Consider the following 18377-nt stretch of genomic DNA (forward strand, 5'->3'; position numbering starts at 1 on the left):
GATAAACCAGCCTGCAGGAGTTTCTACCTCTTTCCTTCCTCTTTTTCTTCCCTAAATGATTTCCCAATCCCAGAGTGTTTCTGGGCAGAAGGGGCAGGGGGAGGCTGGGCTCCTCCTGTGCAGTGTGACCACTCCAGTGTCGCAGACGTCTTTTTGTGAAAAATCTTTTCTTTAAGATTTTTCCTCCTGAGAAGCTGAGAGGCCTCAGGAACAAAATGTAAACAATGATTATCTGCTGCTGTGGAATGCAACAGGTGCATCTGCGATTGGTCTCATGTGGTTGTTTCTAATTAATGGCCAATCACAGCCCAGCTGGCTCAGGCTCTTTATCTGAGCCGCAAACCTTTGTTAACATTCTTTCCTTCCTGTTCTTAGCTTAGCTAGCTTTCTGATGAAACTTTTTTCTATTCTTTTAGTATAGTTTTAATATAATATATTATCATAAAATAATAAATCAAGCTTTCTGAAACATGGAGTCACATCTTAGTCTCTTCCCTCAATATAAGACCCCTTTGAACACTGTCACACTCCAGCTGCAGCCTCTGCCCCCCACAGCTCCTCTGGAGGGGCTGCAGGAGCCCTGCTGAACTCAAAAACCTGGGGCAAGGGCTGTCAGAGTGAATCAGGCAGCCCTTCCTCCTGCAGAGGCCACCAAGAGGCTTTGTGCTCCCTCCACTCCCTAAAATCACCTTTCCCTGTTGCAACAGCAGCCTAAACCCAGACCTGATGGATTTCTGCCCTTCTGATGGCCCCATTTAAAAGCTTGGTGGTCCACCTAGAAAATAAATGTTTGGCATGTAGGAAGAACAGTGTTGATGTGATATAAATGTCCCTAAAATGACAAACCCACAATCCCTGTCCTGGTGCTCCCAGTGGTGCCACAGATAAGGAATCAGCATTCCTGGTGCTGCATCACCTGGGCCAGGGTTGGAGAGAGGCTGGGGATCCCCAGGGCCCCTCTGTGTGCTTGAGCCAGGGGAAAACTGGAGGAAAAGCCCCCAGGCATGGCTGGGGCACAGGAAAGAGCCAGCTGGGCACCAGGCTGGGATAAATGTGCCACCCTCCCCAGCCTGCTCCTCCCAGGGGAGGGCTGGGTGTCCCCAGAGTGCAAATCACAGGCACTGGGACAGCTGGGTGTGACCTGGGTGTCCCCAGGCTCTGTGGGGAGCAGGGCTGGGTTGGATTTAAGGGATGGAGGAGCTGCTGTTCCTCTTGTAGCTCCAGCTCTGGTTGGTTCCAGATCTTCTCTTCTTTTTCTTTTCTCTCTTTTTCCTTTTCCTTTTCCTTTTCCTTTGCCTTTTCCTTTTCCTTCTCCTTTTCCTTTCCCCTGATTCTTCTGTTTCTGTGTCCCCCATGCCTGGTTTAGCATTTTCCTCCTTCACGCCATCCAGGTATTTGAGCTCTGTCCAAGCTCCCTCATCTCCTCTTCCACTCTGACAAGTTGAGCTCTTCCAAGGATTCCCTGTTTGCCATGTGACAACCAAAAAATTGATGCTGCAGCTTTGTAAGGCTGATCAGTTAATAGGAAATAAAAAGGTCTGGGCTAGAGGGACGGGTCAGGTCCAAGCTCTGACTGGGATTTATTCCTGCTTCCCAGGGCTGTGAAGTTCTCAGCCAAGCTGATGGGCCAAGCCATGGCCAAGAGGGTCAAGGCCACCATCCTGTATGCCACGGAGACGGGGAAGTCCCAGGTCTATGCAAAAACCCTGTGTGAGATCTTCAAACACGCCTTTGATGCCAAGGTATTGCTCCTGACATGTGCTGGGTGTGAGATCATGGTGTGGAAACAGCTGCCAAGGGCCTTCAGGGTGTGCCCCTGTGGGTCTGGGGTGGAGAAAATCCCTGATTTCCTGCACTGATTGCAGCTGTGACCCCTGGGGTGGCAGCTCCAGGGCTGGCCCTGTCCCTCCAGGGTCCTGTTCCCATGCAGAGATCCCAGCAGGGATGTGCTGTCCCCAACCCCAGCCTGACCAGGAGGCTCCCAGCTCTCTGTGCCCTCTCTGTGCCCCCAGGTGATGGCCATGGATGAGTATGATGTGGTGCACCTGGAGCACGAGACCATGGTCCTGGTGGTCACCAGCACCTTCGGCAACGGGGACCCTCCTGAGAACGGAGAGGTAGGACAGCAGGGACAGCAGGGGTGTCTTGGTTTGGAAAGCCAGGAGTCTGTTAAGGAAGGCAGGAACCTCCCCTGAAATGGAGAATGTAAACCCTCCCCACCCCTCCCAATTGCTATAAATTTTAAATTAAGGGGCTCTCAGGCAAAAATATGGGGGCAGGAAATAACAGTTCTTTAATAGGGAACAGAAAAAAAAATAAAAGGATAAAATAAACAATGCAGTACACTAGAACAGCAGTGACAGAGTCAGAGCCCAACCTGACACCCTGTGGGTCAGGGTGTTGGCAGCAGTCCCATTGGAATTGTGGCTCAGCCCTCCTGCAGTGTCAGGGGTAGTTCTGCTGGAGCAGGGATCCTGTAGGGAAGGATGCATTCTTCCTCTGAAGATCCAGTGGAAGGAGAGGCAGCTGCTGTTCCTCTGGGGAATCCAGTGGAGAAGCCGTGCTGGTGTCTCAAAACCTCTGGATTATATCTGGGTAGGAATGCTTGGCTCCTCCCTCTGGGCTCACATCTCCCAATGGCATGCTGTAGTTCTTATCAGCCATGCAGGGACATTCAATAGCTGTTATCAGCAATGTCCTCTCCCGAGGGAGGTGTGATTGTGGTCACTCAAAGAGAGAGATAAGGCAAACTGCCCACTTGACGAAGGTAATCTGCCATACAGATGGTAATGGAAAACAACTTGCATTGCAATCTTCAACAAGGGGACAGCAGGGGACAGGGCCAGGAATGTCCTCGTTTGGCTCAGACTGAGCTGGAAGGACCCCAAACAGGTCCAGGTGCTGCAGCTGCCTCCAGGCTGCTCTGGAGCAGGTACATCTCCTGGTTCCCTGCCATGACACAGCCACTGATCTGATGTTTAATTCATCCTGTGTGACCCCCAGCAGTGTCACACAGAAGGTGACAGTGCCCTGCCTGGGGGGCTGTGACCTGGACAGCTGGGAACAGGAAACAGGGAGCAGAGCCACAGCCCAGGCTGTGCTCAGGGCTGGGTTTCCTGCAAAACCTGGCAAAAGTGATGGGCTTTTTTTTTTCCTTTTTCTGCAGAAATTTGGCTGTGCATTAATGGAGATGAAGAATCCCAACTCCAACCTGGAGGAGAGGAAGTAAGAGCACTCCAACCCCTTCCCCTCCCATCCAACCCTTTCCCCTCCCAGTCCAAACCCTAGCATGCAGGACAGGTCCCCTGGCTCCATCCTCTCACAGGGGAGTGGGAAACCCTCGGGCAGATCTCACATTTGCAAATATCCAGGAATGGGACCAGCCTGGACACCCAGGGAATGGAGAGACTGGAGGTCCCAGGGAGGATAAAAACACAGATTCAGGGGTGCCTGTGGATCCCAGCTTGTAATTCCCTGGGGTGACACTTCAAAGCTTCTCTCTTCATCTTGAAGAGGCAGAAATCTGTGAAAAAAACAGATAAAAATAGGAATTTCCCCAAAATCATCGATTCTGAGAGCCAGAGCCTGTCCAGGAGGCACCAAAATAGTAAGAGTTGGAGGTAGAAGGGAGTTCCCAGCCTTGCAGATGTAGGTGGGGGAGGGCTGGAGAACCAGATTTAGCTCCATGCATGGTGTGAAAAGATTTCTAGGGAAAATAAGAGCTGTGATAATCCTGTGATGTTTGTAACGGGTACCTAGGAGACAGAACGTGGGATTGTAGAAAATCCCCCTTCAGGGGAGGATGAGCTTTGTGCAGATCCCAGGGGGGGAAAGGAAGGGAGGGCTCTGACAATGATCATTTGGGGTCTCCTCTAATTTTAGCTGCGAAGAATAAAATATTTCCCTGAACTGGGTCACTGCTGTGCCCTGGAATATCTCCTGAGCTGACAACTGGCACAGGGCTGCCTCTTAATTCAGGAGGGATTCAGGGCAATTCCAGCACCCTGGCTCAGGGCAGTGTCACCAGGGTGGTGACAAACACACAGGGACCAGTCTGTCTGTGATGGCCCTGTCCCCACGGTGGTGACAAACACACAGGTACCAGTTTGTGGCTCTCCAGAGCTGGTCTTGCTGATGGATCCCTGCTGAAAACCCAGCAGGCTCCTCATGGCCTCATGCCTCAATGGGGACAGTGACAGAGCAGGCTGCCCTGGAGGGCTGAGGATGGAGAAGGGACGTTCCACACATGGTTTTCACACCAAGGATCTTCTCCTTGGGTGCAGAGGTGCTGCCCATGGCTGGTGAGGCAGATTTGAGAAGGTTAAAAGCCCCTGAGCTCGGTGCTTGCTGTCCCAGACATCTCCAAGTGTGATTTGAGGACTGGTATGAGCTTCTCAGAGCCAGGCAGAGACACCCTGCACTGTCCCAGCTGCTCCAAGGCCTGTCCAGCCTGGCTGTGGACACTTCCAGGGATCCACAGTTTCTCTTTTTGGCATTGCCCCAGCCAATATCCAGGACCTTGCTAACATCAAGCACTCAAAAAACCTTTTGCAATGAGAAAAGCAGACCTGGAGGAGGCAGTGGGGGGAAGAGGGACAGTGTCAGTCTGGTTAAAGACACCTGGAGAGAGCAGCCCATGGGGTTCCAGCTCCCCAGGGAATGCTGAGACCCTCAGGGCAGGGTGGCCTTAGTGTGACAGCACACAGGAGCCTGTCAGGGCTCTCTGCCCACAGCCCTGAGGCTGTGCTGGGCTTGGAATTTGGCTCCTCATGTCTTACAGCAAGAGTTTCCCATGGGTTTTCCAAAGCATTCCTATTCCAAGCCTGCTGTTGAAGTGCAGCCCATCCATCCCACACCACAGGGACCTCCTCATTCCAGCTGCTGTCCCAACCTTGTGCCCTGCACCCACCTGGGCAATTTGGGCTTTGTGTCCCTCTAATCCAGAGGGTCCTGCTGCCCTGGACAGAGCCTGGATTGCAGAAAATCCCCCACACTGCAAGATGAGCTTGGAGCACCTCAGAGGTTGGGGAGGGAGGCCAGCTAACACGGGATAACCCAGGGGAGGCCATGGCCAGGGCCAGCTGAGTGGAAGAGCAGGAAGTCATGGAGGTGTGGGGAGAGAGGGGAGGCTGAGGGGCAGAGGTGGCCCTGGAGCTCTGTGACCTGGCTGGCCCTGGATCAGGCCATGCTCTCCTGTGCCATGCTGTGCCATGCCATGCCATGCTCTCCCGTGCCGTGCCGTGCCGGCTGCAGGAGCTGTGCCGTGACTCATGCACACAGAGCTGCTCACTGCTCACTGCCCTGCCTGTAAATTTAGAAACTCTTGTGAGGAGCAATTTTGGGAGATGGCTCAATTCAGAAATACTTCTGCTGTTGTCAGATTTTATTTTTTTTCTCAGCTCCCCTTCCCCCTCCTCACCCCTTCTTCTCTCACTCTGTTTTTTGGGTTTTTTTTTTATTTCCCACTTCCTATGAATGAAAGAACCCTCAGAATATCTCTTCAGACACACACCTGACCTTGTGTTCTGCCAGGGAAGGGCAGGTAAAGCCCAAGGTCCTGGCAGCTCTGTGTTGCTGTGGGAGGTGACCAGGACCTCATGGAGCATCCCTGCTCCAGCTAAGGATGCACAGGGGTTGCTATGGCTTTACCCCTGGGAGGGAGCACATTCCTCTCCTCTTCCACACTGCCTGCTGGTGGAGTTGTGAGCCCTCAGCTGTGCTTTGGAGCCCCACTGTGAGCCCCAAGCCAGGGCGTGCCCCCAGTGTGAGCCTGGCTGCTGTTGTTGTCCACAGGAGCTACAAGGTGCGGTTCAATAGTGTCTCCTCCTACTCGGATGCACGGAAATCCTCCAGCGATGGCCCTGACCCCAGGGACAACTTTGAGAGCACGGGGCCCCTGGCAAACGTCAGGTAAAGGGACAGGGCAGGAGCTGGTGCTGCACAGACCCCACCTCACCCTGAGGTGTTTGGGTGATGTGCAGACCCCTCCAGGCAGCTGTGGGTGGTGATGGGACAGGAGGGGCCAGCTGTGCTCTGGCATATCTAAAAGATCCTTTTTCCTGTCTTGTTTCTATGAGACCTGGCTCTGAACTGAAATAATTCAGATCAATAGCTGCGATTTTTAAAGCTTAATAGCTATATCTGGATGAAGCTTTTGAACTTGACCTGCCATTTGCTGACTTGCTACCCAGACATGTGGTCTCCAGTGCAGCACAAACTGCAAATTTTCACCAAAGCCACACATCAAATGAATTCGCAGAATAAATTGTTCATATAGCAAGTGAAAACAGCTGCATTGTGGTGAGTCACCCCACTGCACACTGGGGTTAAAAACAGCTCATCACCTCATGTGTGCGAGAGAGTTGTGAGCCCTACAATTTAGGGACCACGTTAATAAACTCTGGTGTCTTCTGGTGGGATTACCTTCCCCCTCAGGGTCCCTCCCAGCTGAGCAGCCACAGCTGAGCCATCTTTGCACAGGTTCTCCGTGTTTGGGCTGGGCTCCAGGGCTTACCCCCACTTCTGCGCCTTCGCCCGCGCCGTGGACACGCTGCTGGAGGAGCTGGGGGGAGAGAGGATCCTCCGCATGGGAGAGGGGGATGAGCTCTGTGGCCAGGAGGAATCCTTCAGGACCTGGGCCAAGAAGGTCTTCAAGGTAACCTTGAGGGGCTGCAGGGAGGAGCAGGGGGGAGAAGGCCAGAGCTTGGAGCTGGATCTGAACCCAGCCTCCCCTTCCTGGGACCGGGACGCTCCAGCACTGCCCCAGCCCACAGCAAAGAGGGTGGAGCTGATGCTCTGCTTTGTGCTGACCACCCAAAGGTCACCAATGTGTTGAATCCCTGCATCATCCTAGGTATGTGGGAAGGAGAGCACCACAAGGAGAGCCATGTCTATGGCCACTGGTCCAGGCCTACGCTACTGGGGGCTCCTTGTCTGTGTGGGCTGGGCTGAGGGGGTCACCTGGGCTGGGCTGGGCTGAGGGGGTGCCTGAGGGCCTGGTGGGTGCTGCAGGCAGCGTGTGACGTGTTCTGCGTGGGGGACGACGTGAACATCGAGAAAGCCAACAACTCCCTGATCAGCAACGACCGCAGCTGGAAGAGGAGCAAGTTCCGCCTGACCTACGTGGCTGAGGCCCCGGAGCTCACACAAGGTACAGGCCTGGAGGGCCCTGCCTGTGGGGAACATGGATAACACACAGGGGCAGAGGGGCCATATCCCTTTTTTTGTCTCTGTTAAATTCCCAGTGTTTCAGCCCCGCCTTTGCCCCCCATCCCATGCCCAAGGAGCAGCCCCAGGCCCCTCAGGCCGTTTCAGCCCTGCCTTTCCCCCCATCCCAGGCCCAAGGAGCAGCCCCAGGCCCCTCAGGCCGGTCCTGTCTGTGTCTGTAACAGAGATGTTTGGACCTGATCTACTCTCCCTCATCCTGACCCTGTTTTTTGTCTCTGTTAAACTCCCAATGTTTCAGCCCTGCCTTCCCCTCCATCCCATGCCCAAGGAACAGCCCCAGGCCCCTCAGGCCGGTCCTGTCTGTGTAACAGAGATGTTTAGACCTGATCTGCTCCGATGCTGCAGTGTGTTTTTATTTTGCAGGTTATTGTTTGATTTGCTGTTTGGTAGTTTTTTGGGCTTTACTGCTAAATCCCCAGTGTTTCAGCCCTGCCTCTCCCCCCCATCTCATGGCCAAGGAGCAGCCCCAGGCACCTCAGGCCGGTCCTGTCTGTGTCTGTAACAGAGATGTTTGGGCCTGATCTGCTCTCCCTCCTCCTGACCCCATTTTTTGAAGCAAGGAACTGGAAAATTGGGATCTTTCCAGGCTTATTTTTTCCAAGGCTGCTCCATGGAGTGTTGTGGAGCAAAGGCAGGTCAGCCCATGGACACCTGGCCCCTCAGCACGGCTCCTGCAGCTCCTGCAGCACCAGCTCAGCTCTGCCCAAACCCAGGCACTCTCCTGCCAGCCAGGCAGCAAGAGGAGCTGTGGGCAATGTGAGGGCACAGTCCTGAGTGTCATAGGACTGGTTTTGGAATCCTCTATCACTAAAAAAACGTGCTTGGGTCACCCCTGGGGTTCCTGATCCCTTGGGCTCAAGGAGGGAGGTCAAACCCCTGTGGTCAGCTCTGGTCTGAGGGTCTGAACCCACAATGGTCCTACAGAAGCCTTGGCCATGTTCTGCTGAATCCTTTCTCTGACTCTTTTCCTCCTCAGGACTGTACAGCATCCACAAAAAACGTGTCTATGCAGCCCGGCTCCTCACACGGCAGAACCTGCAGAGCCCCAAGTCCAGGTAGGAGATGCAGCTGAACACACACCTGGGGCACCCAGAACAGTGCTACAAACAGCCCTTGAGCCCTGGATGTCCGTGGAATCCACCTTTGTGCAGGCCATGAGTCAGCCTGGAAGGCAGAGGGGGTGTTTCTGCCCTCCATGCATGGTGGAATTCCTGCTGGTCCCTCCCTCAGCCCACGGGATGGGGAGCTGGCTGGAGGGGTGTGGGAACCCAGGACATCCCTCTGGCTGTCCAGGACATCCAGGACCCCTGCCAGGGGGCTCAAAAGCCCTGGCACAGAGCCCAAAACACCTGTGGGTTTGATTATGATCCGTGGAGCAAATTACCAACCTTAAATGAAGATCAGCAAGCCACAACAGTTTAAGTAGAATAACAGTGAAGTTATCATGGGGTGGAAAAGTAGATTTTAGGATTTTTAGAATGGGGGTTCAGGAGGCAAGATGGAGGGAACTGGGCATGTCCAGCCTTTCTCCTTCTTCTTCTTGGCCTCCATCTCCTGCTGTGATGGTGGCACTTACAGATTGGTTTAGAGTAGAAGCTCACTGTCTAACATAGGTGATAGGTATTGAAAAGTAATTGTAAACATTGTACACGTAGTTTTTAGTATAAAGACATAACACTGCCCTGGGGGCAGGCAGAGTGCCTGGAACTGTCCTGCTGGATGGACCTCAGCAGGGCAGGAGAAAGAATTTTATAGATAAGATAAAATGAACAACCTTGAGACAGAGAAATGAAGAGCCCTGACTCCTTTAAGCACTGGGCTGGGAAATGAGATTTTGGAACTTTCCTTGGGGTCACTCTGACCAGCTAGAGATCCTGACAGAGGAGCAGCAAAGAAAGGATAAAATTGCCAAGCAAGGGGTTCAATTGCTTTTCTCCTTTTAAAAGGGTGAGTCAGGGCATGCTGCAGTGTCCCTTCTCCCTGCTCTGACCTTGGTGACACAGCCACCACAGCTTGGACGTGCCACCCCCCCTGTCCAGCTCACCAGCATCTCCTGAGGCCAGGGCTCAGCCTCTCCCTGAGGGATCTTTGGGGGCTTTCCCAAATACCATCCCAAAGTCAGTGATTTTGGGGAAGGATCCCCCAAACCACTTTTTCCTGCTTTTGATCCTTCCTCTGCAGCCGCCTGACGATTTTCCTGCGCCTGCACACCAACGGGCACCAGGAGCTGCAGTACCAGCCTGGGGACCACCTGGGCGTCTTCCCGGGCAACCACGAGGACTTGGTCAATGCCCTGATCGACAGGCTTGAGGATGCCCCTCCAACCAACCAGCTGGTGAAGGTGGAGCTGCTGGAGGAGAGGAGCACGGCTCTAGGTAACCAAGGAGCGCAGGTGGCCTGTCTCCTCCTTTCCCTGAAGTTCTTGTAGCTCCTCAGGGAGGTGGGTGGCCCCAGGAAAATTATTTTCATCTGCCTGCTGAGTTTGTGTGGATTGGGAGCTCCTCCTTCATCCCTGCCCTGCCCAGAGACATTGCTTGTCTGCACTTGGGATGTGGAACAAGGGTTTGAAGGGTGTGATGGTGTTCACAGGGGTCCGAGGATGAGGGAAGAGATGAGGATCTGACTCCATGTTTCAGAAGGCTGATTTGTTATTTTATTATAAAATTGCATTAAAACTATACTAAAAGAATAGAAGAAAGGATTTAATCAGAAGGCTAGCTAAGAATAGAAAAGAAGGAATGATAACAAAGGCTTGTGGCTCGGACAGAGAGTCCAAGCCAGCTGACTGTGATTGGCCATTAATTAGAAACGACCACATGAGACCAATCACAGATGCACCTGTTGCATTCCACAGCAGCAGATAATCATTGTTTACATTTTGTTCCTGAGGCCTCTCAGCTTCTCAGGAGGAAAACTCCTAAGGAAAGGATTTTTCATAAAAGATGTCTGTGACAGAAGGGTAGGCAGGGCCCTGGGGAAGATTTTCCATGGAAAAACTAAAGGTCTTTATACTCCTATAGAAAGGGCAATGTCTAGGACTGGGAAGAAGAGTTAAGGGATGTGGAGGGGCCGTCCCAACACTGGATTTCAGGGATTCCCTGGCTCCCAACTGGAGATGGAAAACCTAATCTGGTGTCTCAGAGGGGGATGAAAACCAGGATTTGCCTCCCTTGGCCCTGCTGCTCAGCTGATGCCCGGCTCGTGCTGGATTCCCTCCTGGCAGGTGTCATCAGTAACTGGACAGACGAGAACCGTGTCCCACCCTGCACCATCTTCCAGGCCTTCAAGTACTACCTGGACATCACCACCCCTCCCACCCCGCTGCTGCTGCAGCAGTTCGCTCTGCTGGCCACCAGTGACAAGGAAAAGAAACGTCTGCAGGTCCTCAGCAAGGTAAAGACCCCAAACCCCAGGTTCTGCAAGGGCCTGGGGGCAATCACAGCTCAGCCAGGGCATTTCCATCCCACACTGTGCTTAGGCTGAGTCTCCTGAGCTCTGCTCAGGGTGCCTTCACTGCCCCTCACTCCAGCTTTGCCATGGACCTCCTGGGAAAAGGTGGATCCTGCAGCTCTCTCCTCTTTCCCTCTTTCCCAGGGCTTGCAGGAGTATGAGGAGTGGAAGTGGTCCAAGAACCCCACGATCGTGGAGGTGCTGGAGGAGTTCCCCTCGGTGCAGATGCCCTCCACGCTGCTGCTGACACAGCTACCCCTCCTGCAGCCTCGCTACTACTCCATCAGCTCGTCCCCAGAGATGTACCCAGGGGAGGTGCACCTCACCGTGGCTGTGGTGTCCTACCGCACCCGAGGTACCGCCCCAGGGCTGGGCTCTGGGGGAAACAGCACAGGGGCAGCCACACCAAACCTCTGGCAGGGAGATGTGCCTTTGAAGAAAAGGACTGCTGCTAGATTCCCCCAAACCATGGCATTGCTGTCCCATGTCATGGAGAGTGGCAGTGACACAGAGGTGACACTTCTCAGCCAGTATCTTGGTTTAAAAGCCAGCTGTCTGCTAAGGAAGGCAGGAGACTCCCCTGAAATGGAAAATGTAAACCCTCTCTGTCTGAATTATTATAATTTTGAAATTAAGGGGCTCTCAGGCAAAGATATGAGAGTAGGAATTACAGTTCTTTACTAGAAAAATTAAAAATACAAATGCAATACAAAAAACTAAAAAACATTTCCAGAGTGAGAATCTGACCTGACCCCCTGTGTGTCAGGGGGTGTCCCAGCCCCATCCCATGGGGGCTCAGCCCTCCTGCAGTGCCAGCTGTGGCTCTGCTGCAGCAGGGATCCTGCACAAGGGGGGAGTTTTCCTCTGCAGCTCCAGGGCTGCTGCAGATGGGCCTGGGCTCCCTCTGGCAATGCAGGGCAGCAGAAAGCTGCTCCTCTGGCAATGCAGGGGGCAAAGGCTGATGTGCTGTGCCAGGCTCAGATTGGATCCAGGGAGGAATGCTTGGCTCCTCCCCTGGGCGGAGCATCTCCCCATGGGATGCTGGGATTGGATCAGCCCTGCAGGGACACTCAGTGGCCATGGACAGCAGAGATCTCCTGGAGGGAGGATTGGCTGTGGGAGGGATAAAGAAAAAACTGCCCCATGAACAGCAGAGAACTGCCCCAGCTCTGACAGATGGGGATAGAACACACACCTGCAGCTGCACCTTTCAGCCTGAGACAGGCAGGTCCATAACCCAAGCTCCATGTGGGATTGTGTTTGCCCACCCCAAAATCCACATTCCCAGTAGCCAAACTTGTGCAGCAGTGACACTGATGTGTGCAGGCATGGTCATGGTGTGGATGGACGCAGCCCTGGTACTCTGCAGGACACAGGGAGGACAGTGGAGCTACCACAGAGAGTTTCTGTCCGGGAGCATCACAATGCTGCTCCTGCCTGAAAGGTCCAAAGGAGAGCTGGGCACTCCCTAAGGATTGTGGAGGTCCAGCTCTGCCAGGTCAGGGTCCTGGGTAGCTCCACAGAGGGATCCAAGTGCCATACTCTGCCAAGTTCATGGAGAATGGATGCTGAGGTATGAAATGTTTCAGGGAAGTGTTCATGCAGGATGTAGCAGGGAGGGTTTGAGGAAAGAAAACAGTGATGTGCCATGTACAGACCTCCTCTTCTCCCTTCCCAGATGGAGAGGGACCCATCCACCACGGCGTGTGCTCCTCGTGGCTCAGTCGGATCCAGACGGATGAAGTGGTGCCCTGCTTTGTACGAGGGTGAGTGACCCACAGAGGCCAAGCCTGAGGAGGAGGGGGTAAGACCCCTCACAGGGTGAGCTCTCTGCCCTCGATTGCTGTCACAGTGGGAGAAAACAGGGCTGGGTTTGTGAGCAAATGGTTCCCCTTTGAGGGAAATTCTGCACAAAATGTCACATCCTGGGATTTCACCTCATTTCCCACCCTTCATTCTCTGGGAGGTGTCTCAGCTGGCTGTGGGCAGAGGGAACACCCTGCTGGTGTTTAACTGGAGCTTTGCTGTGTGCAGTGCCCCCGGGTTCCACCTGCCCCAGGACCCCCAGGTGCCCTGCATCCTCATCGGCCCCGGCACCGGCATCGCCCCCTTCCGCAGCTTCTGGCAGCAGCGGCTCTTCGACATCCAGCACAAAGGTGGGGCCGTCCTCACCTCACAGAGCTTGGGTGGGGTCATCCTTCCTCACCTCATAGAGTTTGGTGGGGCCATCCTCTTCCTCACCTCACAGAGTTTGGGTGGGGCCATCTTCTTCCTCACCTGACACAGATTTTGGACAGGGCTGTCCCCTGCTTCTTCCTCACACAGATTTTGGGTGGGGCCATCCTGTTCCTCACCTCACACAGATTTTGGACTGAGCTGTCCCCTGTTTCACCTCACACAGAGTTTGGGTGGGGCTATCCTTCCTCACCCCACAGATTTTGGGTGGGGCCATCCTTCCTCACCTCACAGATTTTGGGTCGGGCTGTCCCCTTCTTCACCTCACACAGAGTTTGGGTGGGGCCATCCTTCCTCACTTCACACAGGTTTTTGGGAAGCCTTGGTTGGGGTGTTGGGATGGGGGTCCCACCCTGCCAGGGGTGTCTCAGCAGATCTGGTGGCAGTCTGGAGGGAGGTGGCTGGTGGGAACTGGAGGTGGCTGGTGGGAATTGATGGCCCCTCATGGGAATTGGTGGCCCCTCGTGGGAACTGGTGTCCCCAGGCTGAGTGCTGTCCCCACGCTGTCCCCAGGGCTGAAGCCGTGCCCCATGGTGCTGGTGTTTGGCTGCCGGCAGTCCAGGATTGATCACATCTACAAGGAGGAGACGCTGTTTGCCAAGAGCCAGGGTGTCTTCAGAGAGCTGTACACGGCCTATTCCCGGGAACCCGACAGACCAAAGGTGGGCACAGCCCTGGGAATGCTGCCCAGCCTGGGCAGGGGCCCTGGGCAGTGGTGGCTCATCCCTGGGGCACAGAAATGGGCAGGGTTGTCCCTTCCCTGTGGGCACCATTCCCAGGGTGTTTCACCATCCCAGTGCCAGCTGGAATGTGTGCCCAGGCTGCTCCTTCCTGCTGCCATCCACGTGGGAGAGGAGGAGGGGAAAGGGGAAAGGGCAAAGGAGAGGAGAAGAGGGAAGGAAAAAGGGGGAAAGGAAAGGAAAGGAAAGGAAAGGAAAGGAAAGGAAAGGAAAGGAAAGGAAAGGAAAGGAAAGGAAAGGAAAGGAAAGGAAAGGAAAGGAAAAAGGAAAGGAAAGGAAAAAGGAAAGGAAAGGAAAAAGGAAAGGAAAGGAAAAAGGAAAGGAAAGGAAAAAGGAAAGGAAAGGAAAAAGGAAAGGAAAGAGGAAAGGAAAAAGGAAAGGAAAAATGAAAGGAAAAGGAAAAAGGGAAAAGGATGTCACCCAGTGAAGTGACCCACAGCCACTGCAAATACCTGCTCCAAATTCCCACTGGGCCTGGCAATGGCAGAGATGGTGCAGGTGTGCCCATGCAAGAGCAGAAGGATGCTTTGCTGCTTTTTTGTCACTGTGGGTGCTGTAAGGCACATCTGTAGCCCCCAAAGAGGGGTCACCCCTCAGTGCTGACCCCAGGGTTAATCCCAGCTCCCTCCTCGTCCCTCAGAAATACGTGCAGGACGTGTTACAGGAGCAGCTGGCCCAGACCGTGTTCAAAGCTCTGAAGGAGCAGGGAGGCCACATCTACGTCTGCGGGGATGTCACCATGGCTGGGGACGTCCTCAAGGCCGTGCAGCTCATCGTGAGGCAGCAGGGCCAGCTGTCAGCAGAGGAGGCAGGAGCCTTCCTCAGCAAGCTGCGGGTGAGTGCTGTGTGCCACCGCCGCCACCCCTGCGTGCCACCAGTGCCACTCCTGCCAGGGGCACTGCACCTGCTGCCTGCCCCCTGTGCCCAGGGAGGGTCAGCAGAGGGACATGCCAAAGGTGTCTGTGTGCAGGGAGGTCACCTGGCTCCTCTGGGCAGCGGGTTGAACACCGGTGCCAGCACTTTTGGGTGCTTCTGGCAGGGCTTGTTGGCCATCCATCACAAAATGGATTTATCAGGGTGTTTTGTGGGTCCCTGCTGCAAATCTCCCTGTCTGTGTGCCCTGTGCCAGACACAGATGATGAAGTTGAAATTTAACTGAGCTCAGTTTGGGACTCAGACCCACGGATGGATTCTGGAACAGCTCTGCTTCTCCCCAGGAGGATAAGTCAGCATGATTCCTGTGGGATTTCCCCTTCTGAACCATCTCCCCTCCTCCATCCAGGCCCCATCCAAGGGAACACAGAGCCTCTGCCTGTCCACAGACTGTGCCCCTGCCAGCCAGGAATTTCCAGCAGCTGAGGGGCTCTGATGCCCAGAACAGCCCCACTGTGCCCGGGGTGGGGTGTGACCTTGGGAAGGTCCCTCTGTCCCCTCATGACAAAGCCAAAACCCTCTCCTGCACTTTTGCTGCCTCCCCACCACACAGGATTTCACTGGGGCTGACCAATGGCTGACCCTGAGTGCTCACCAATGCCCTTTTTCCCTCTGCCACCCTCCCTCCCAGGATGACAGCCGGTACCACGAGGATATTTTTGGAGTCACCCTGCGCACGTACGAGGTGACAAACCGCCTTAGATCCGAGTCCATCGCCTTCATCGAGGAGAGCAAAAAAGACACGGATGAGTGAGTCCACACCTTTGTTTTAACCCCTGCAGCCACCTCAGGGGCTGGGAAAGGATGGGAAAGGAAGCTTTGGCTTTTGTGCACACCTTGAAGCAGAGGCTGAGGAAGGCACACTGATTTTTGCTCTGGAATAGCTGTCACCTCTCTAGGATAAATCCCAATTTATTGCACTGGTGTGCTCAGACCTGACAATCCCATCCAAAGGAAAATGGTCCTGCTTGCTGCTTGCTTCCAGGCTGGCAAAATCCACAGGCAGGGGTGGCTCTCCCCAGCTGCTGGCTCCAGATGTTCAGCTCTCCATGCCCCTTCAGGAAAGATCCAGAGATTTTTCTCCCTGATGCTGCAAAAACAACCAGAAGTTAAAAAAAAAAAAAAAAAGAAATTTTGACATTTGCCGTGTTTGTTTCTGCTCTGCCAAGTCCTGCCATTTGCTCAGCTTGGTCGTGGTGGGATTTTCCCTGGCTGAGCAGAAGGATTATTTAGGATAAAGGCTGGGCAGCTGCATGGATTGTGCTCCTTGGGCTGGCCCTTGGCAGCTTGGGGTGAAACCCCTTCCCTGTGTAGTGCCTGGAGTGGGTTTCCCCACATCCCTGAGGCTTGGCAGGAATTTTTCTCCAAGGAATCACATCCTCTGGGGTCTGGACTCTACTAGAGTGCCTCAGTTTCCCACCTGTGGGTAGGGCTGAAGGTCACCTTGCTGCCCAACCCACCCAGCTCTGTAAACTCCTGCCCACAGCACAGAAAGGCCAGGTCGGGGTGATCCCTGTGCTCCTCACTGCTCCCTCTAAGGCCAGCCTTTCTCCCCTTTCCCTTGCAGGGTTTTCTGCTCCTAACTGGACCCTTCGCCCCCAGGGGATGCCAAACCAGTCCCAGCACCTGCTGCCCCCTCCAGCTGGAGGGCACTGGGTTTTGTATTTCACGGACACGGTGGCTCCTTTCCCAGGGGAACTGCCCATGGAAAGCGCTCTGTCTCTCGTCCTGTTCTTGTGTCCTGATGATGATGATGATGATGACTTTTATTTCCTTTCCTTCCTCCTTCTCTTGCTCTTGTCCTGTGGCCATTTCTTTTCACCTCCTTCCCCTTTCCCTGGATTTCCCCACTGGAGTTGGATGGCTTTATAACCTGCAGTGGCTCTTCTCAGAATTCCACACTTCCCCTCCTTCCCGTGAGGGCATTTTGCAGCTGCATGAAATCACCACCTTTGTGATCATTTGTGGGAGTTCCTGGGGGTGAGCAGAGCTGGCAGGGGCTGGGCAATGTTGCTTGTCCAGAGCTGGGAGTTGTTCCTGCCAGGCTCCCTCTTTCTTCAGCTTGGGGCTTGGCTGAATCCTTGTGTTTTCATGGCTTTTCTCTGGATTTGGACAAATCTGGGCATATGCCTGAGGCTGGGGGCAGCTGATGTGCAATTCCCTTGAATTTTATTTATTCCCAAGCAGCCTGGGTACAGCTGTGTGGTTTTTGATCTGATTTATGTGTCCTGATTGCTCCTAAACGGGCCCTGCTCTGTCTCTTCTCCTGCTCTCTTTTCCTGCTCCCTGTGAGCCTCTCCTTTTGCTCACTCCCAACTTTTGCTGCCATGGAAGTTCTCCCACAAGCTCTGAACACACAGGCTGAGGAAAAGCTCCTGGCAGTGACTTCTCCAGGGGATTTTCCAGGGAATATTTGATCTGCACCCAGAGCTCTGCATGCCCTGATCCCTCTCCCAGGTGAGCCTGGAAAGCCACAAGGATGGGACAGAAGCAGCTCCCAGAGGGAACAAAGGCAGCTCTTGGAGGGGGATGGAGGTTCCAGGTCTTTGCTGAGGACGTGCCAACAGAGGAATCATGAAATCCCAGAGCCAGCAGCTCTTAGTACATCTCATGACCACTTCTGGGACAGCAAACCCCAGCCCTTTCCACATTTCAGGGAGCAGAAAGTGCCACCGTGGAGCCACCTGCCTGCCAAGAGAGATGTGTGTGGCATTTTGGGGTGAGGCCCCTCTGTGCCACCTGCCAGTGGCACGAGCTGTCCTGTGAGAAGGGAGGTGAGATCAGCTGCAAAGGTGCTGGGCTCTGACACGCTCACACCTCAGCCCTGCTGCAAGAGCCTGGCCCCAAAAGCAATTTAACACAACCACAGAAAGGCTGGAGGAAACAGAAAGGCTCTAACAGAGAAAAGCTGTCTGCAAGGGAAAGCAAACGTGACCTTGTGTGTCCTTCCTGCTGCTGCAGCCTGGAGAATCACAGAGCATTCTGGACTGGAAGGGACCCACAAGGATCCAGCCCAGCTCCTGATGAAAGGCCCATCCAGGGACTGAACCTCAGCGTTTTTTGGCTCTGCCCATCCCAGGTTTGTCCTCCCTCACTGCCACCACAAGGACAGCAGGACGTGGCTGCAGCTCTTGCTGGAGGCAGGCATGCAGGGTTGGCATCTTGAGGTGGCAGCTGCTGCTCCTCCCCTCTGCCCTGCTGTGCCCAGCTGTGCATGGATATCCTGGATGGAGCTGAGCTCCTGAGCTGCTGACGGCACAGGGATTGCCCAGGAGCTTTCACAGGGCTCAGATCACCTGCCCTGAGCTAAAGGCAGCACAGAAAGGGCTGTAGGAGCTCTGCTGCTCTCCCAGCCCTTGGAACAAGCCCCACCATCCCAGGCTGTGCTGTCATTCCCACCCTCAGCCAGGATCTCCTGCCACATCTCCGTGGGCTGTGACACCTTCTGCAGCTTCGACTCCCTGAAGCATCTCCAGCCCAAAACCCAGGGGCAAAAGGGCTCCCGGCACCGGGAGAATTTGAGATCTAGGTCTGCTGAGCATCCAACACGGGATAAAACGAGTAAATGCTGCCACGGTGTGGCCAGAGCTCGGCAGGGCTGGGACACACTCCGGCTCTGTGGCACTGCCTCGGCTCTTGGTGACCTGCTGGGGAAAGCTGGAGAGCACGGGGGAAAGGACAGCCCACCCCAATGCCAGGGCAGGCAGAGGGATGGGGCCCTTGGCTTGGGATGTGTGAGTTTGGGAGAGTCCTGACTGGGAGAAAAACCCCTGAGCTCCAGAGCTGGGAACT

At 54.4% G+C, this 18377-nt stretch overlaps 1 protein-coding gene across 1 annotated transcript in view; it reads left to right on the forward strand.

Moving 5' to 3' along the window:
- The window catches only part of NOS1 (nitric oxide synthase 1), a 63203-nt gene extending 45100 nt beyond the window's left edge, over positions 1 to 18103 (forward strand). The window contains exons 14-29 of the mRNA XM_054288591.1: positions 1598 to 1742; positions 2013 to 2117; positions 3167 to 3225; positions 5794 to 5910; positions 6481 to 6655; positions 7012 to 7150; positions 8204 to 8282; positions 9409 to 9602; positions 10451 to 10620; positions 10822 to 11032; positions 12356 to 12443; positions 12712 to 12833; positions 13426 to 13574; positions 14293 to 14487; positions 15217 to 15335; positions 16153 to 18103. Coding sequence (XP_054144566.1) covers positions 1598 to 1742; positions 2013 to 2117; positions 3167 to 3225; positions 5794 to 5910; positions 6481 to 6655; positions 7012 to 7150; positions 8204 to 8282; positions 9409 to 9602; positions 10451 to 10620; positions 10822 to 11032; positions 12356 to 12443; positions 12712 to 12833; positions 13426 to 13574; positions 14293 to 14487; positions 15217 to 15335; positions 16153 to 16168 — 2083 coding nt within the window. The 3' untranslated portion in view covers positions 16169 to 18103. The remainder of the gene's footprint in view (positions 1 to 1597; positions 1743 to 2012; positions 2118 to 3166; positions 3226 to 5793; positions 5911 to 6480; positions 6656 to 7011; positions 7151 to 8203; positions 8283 to 9408; positions 9603 to 10450; positions 10621 to 10821; positions 11033 to 12355; positions 12444 to 12711; positions 12834 to 13425; positions 13575 to 14292; positions 14488 to 15216; positions 15336 to 16152) is intronic.
- The last annotated feature ends 274 nt before the right edge of the window (positions 18104 to 18377 follow it).

The sequence above is a fragment of the Melozone crissalis genome, unplaced genomic scaffold (assembly GCF_028551555.1).
Source record: "Melozone crissalis strain CALT ecotype California unplaced genomic scaffold, PUWL_Pcris_2 ptg000063l_1, whole genome shotgun sequence".
Classification (NCBI taxonomy): Eukaryota; Metazoa; Chordata; class Aves; order Passeriformes; family Passerellidae; genus Melozone; species Melozone crissalis.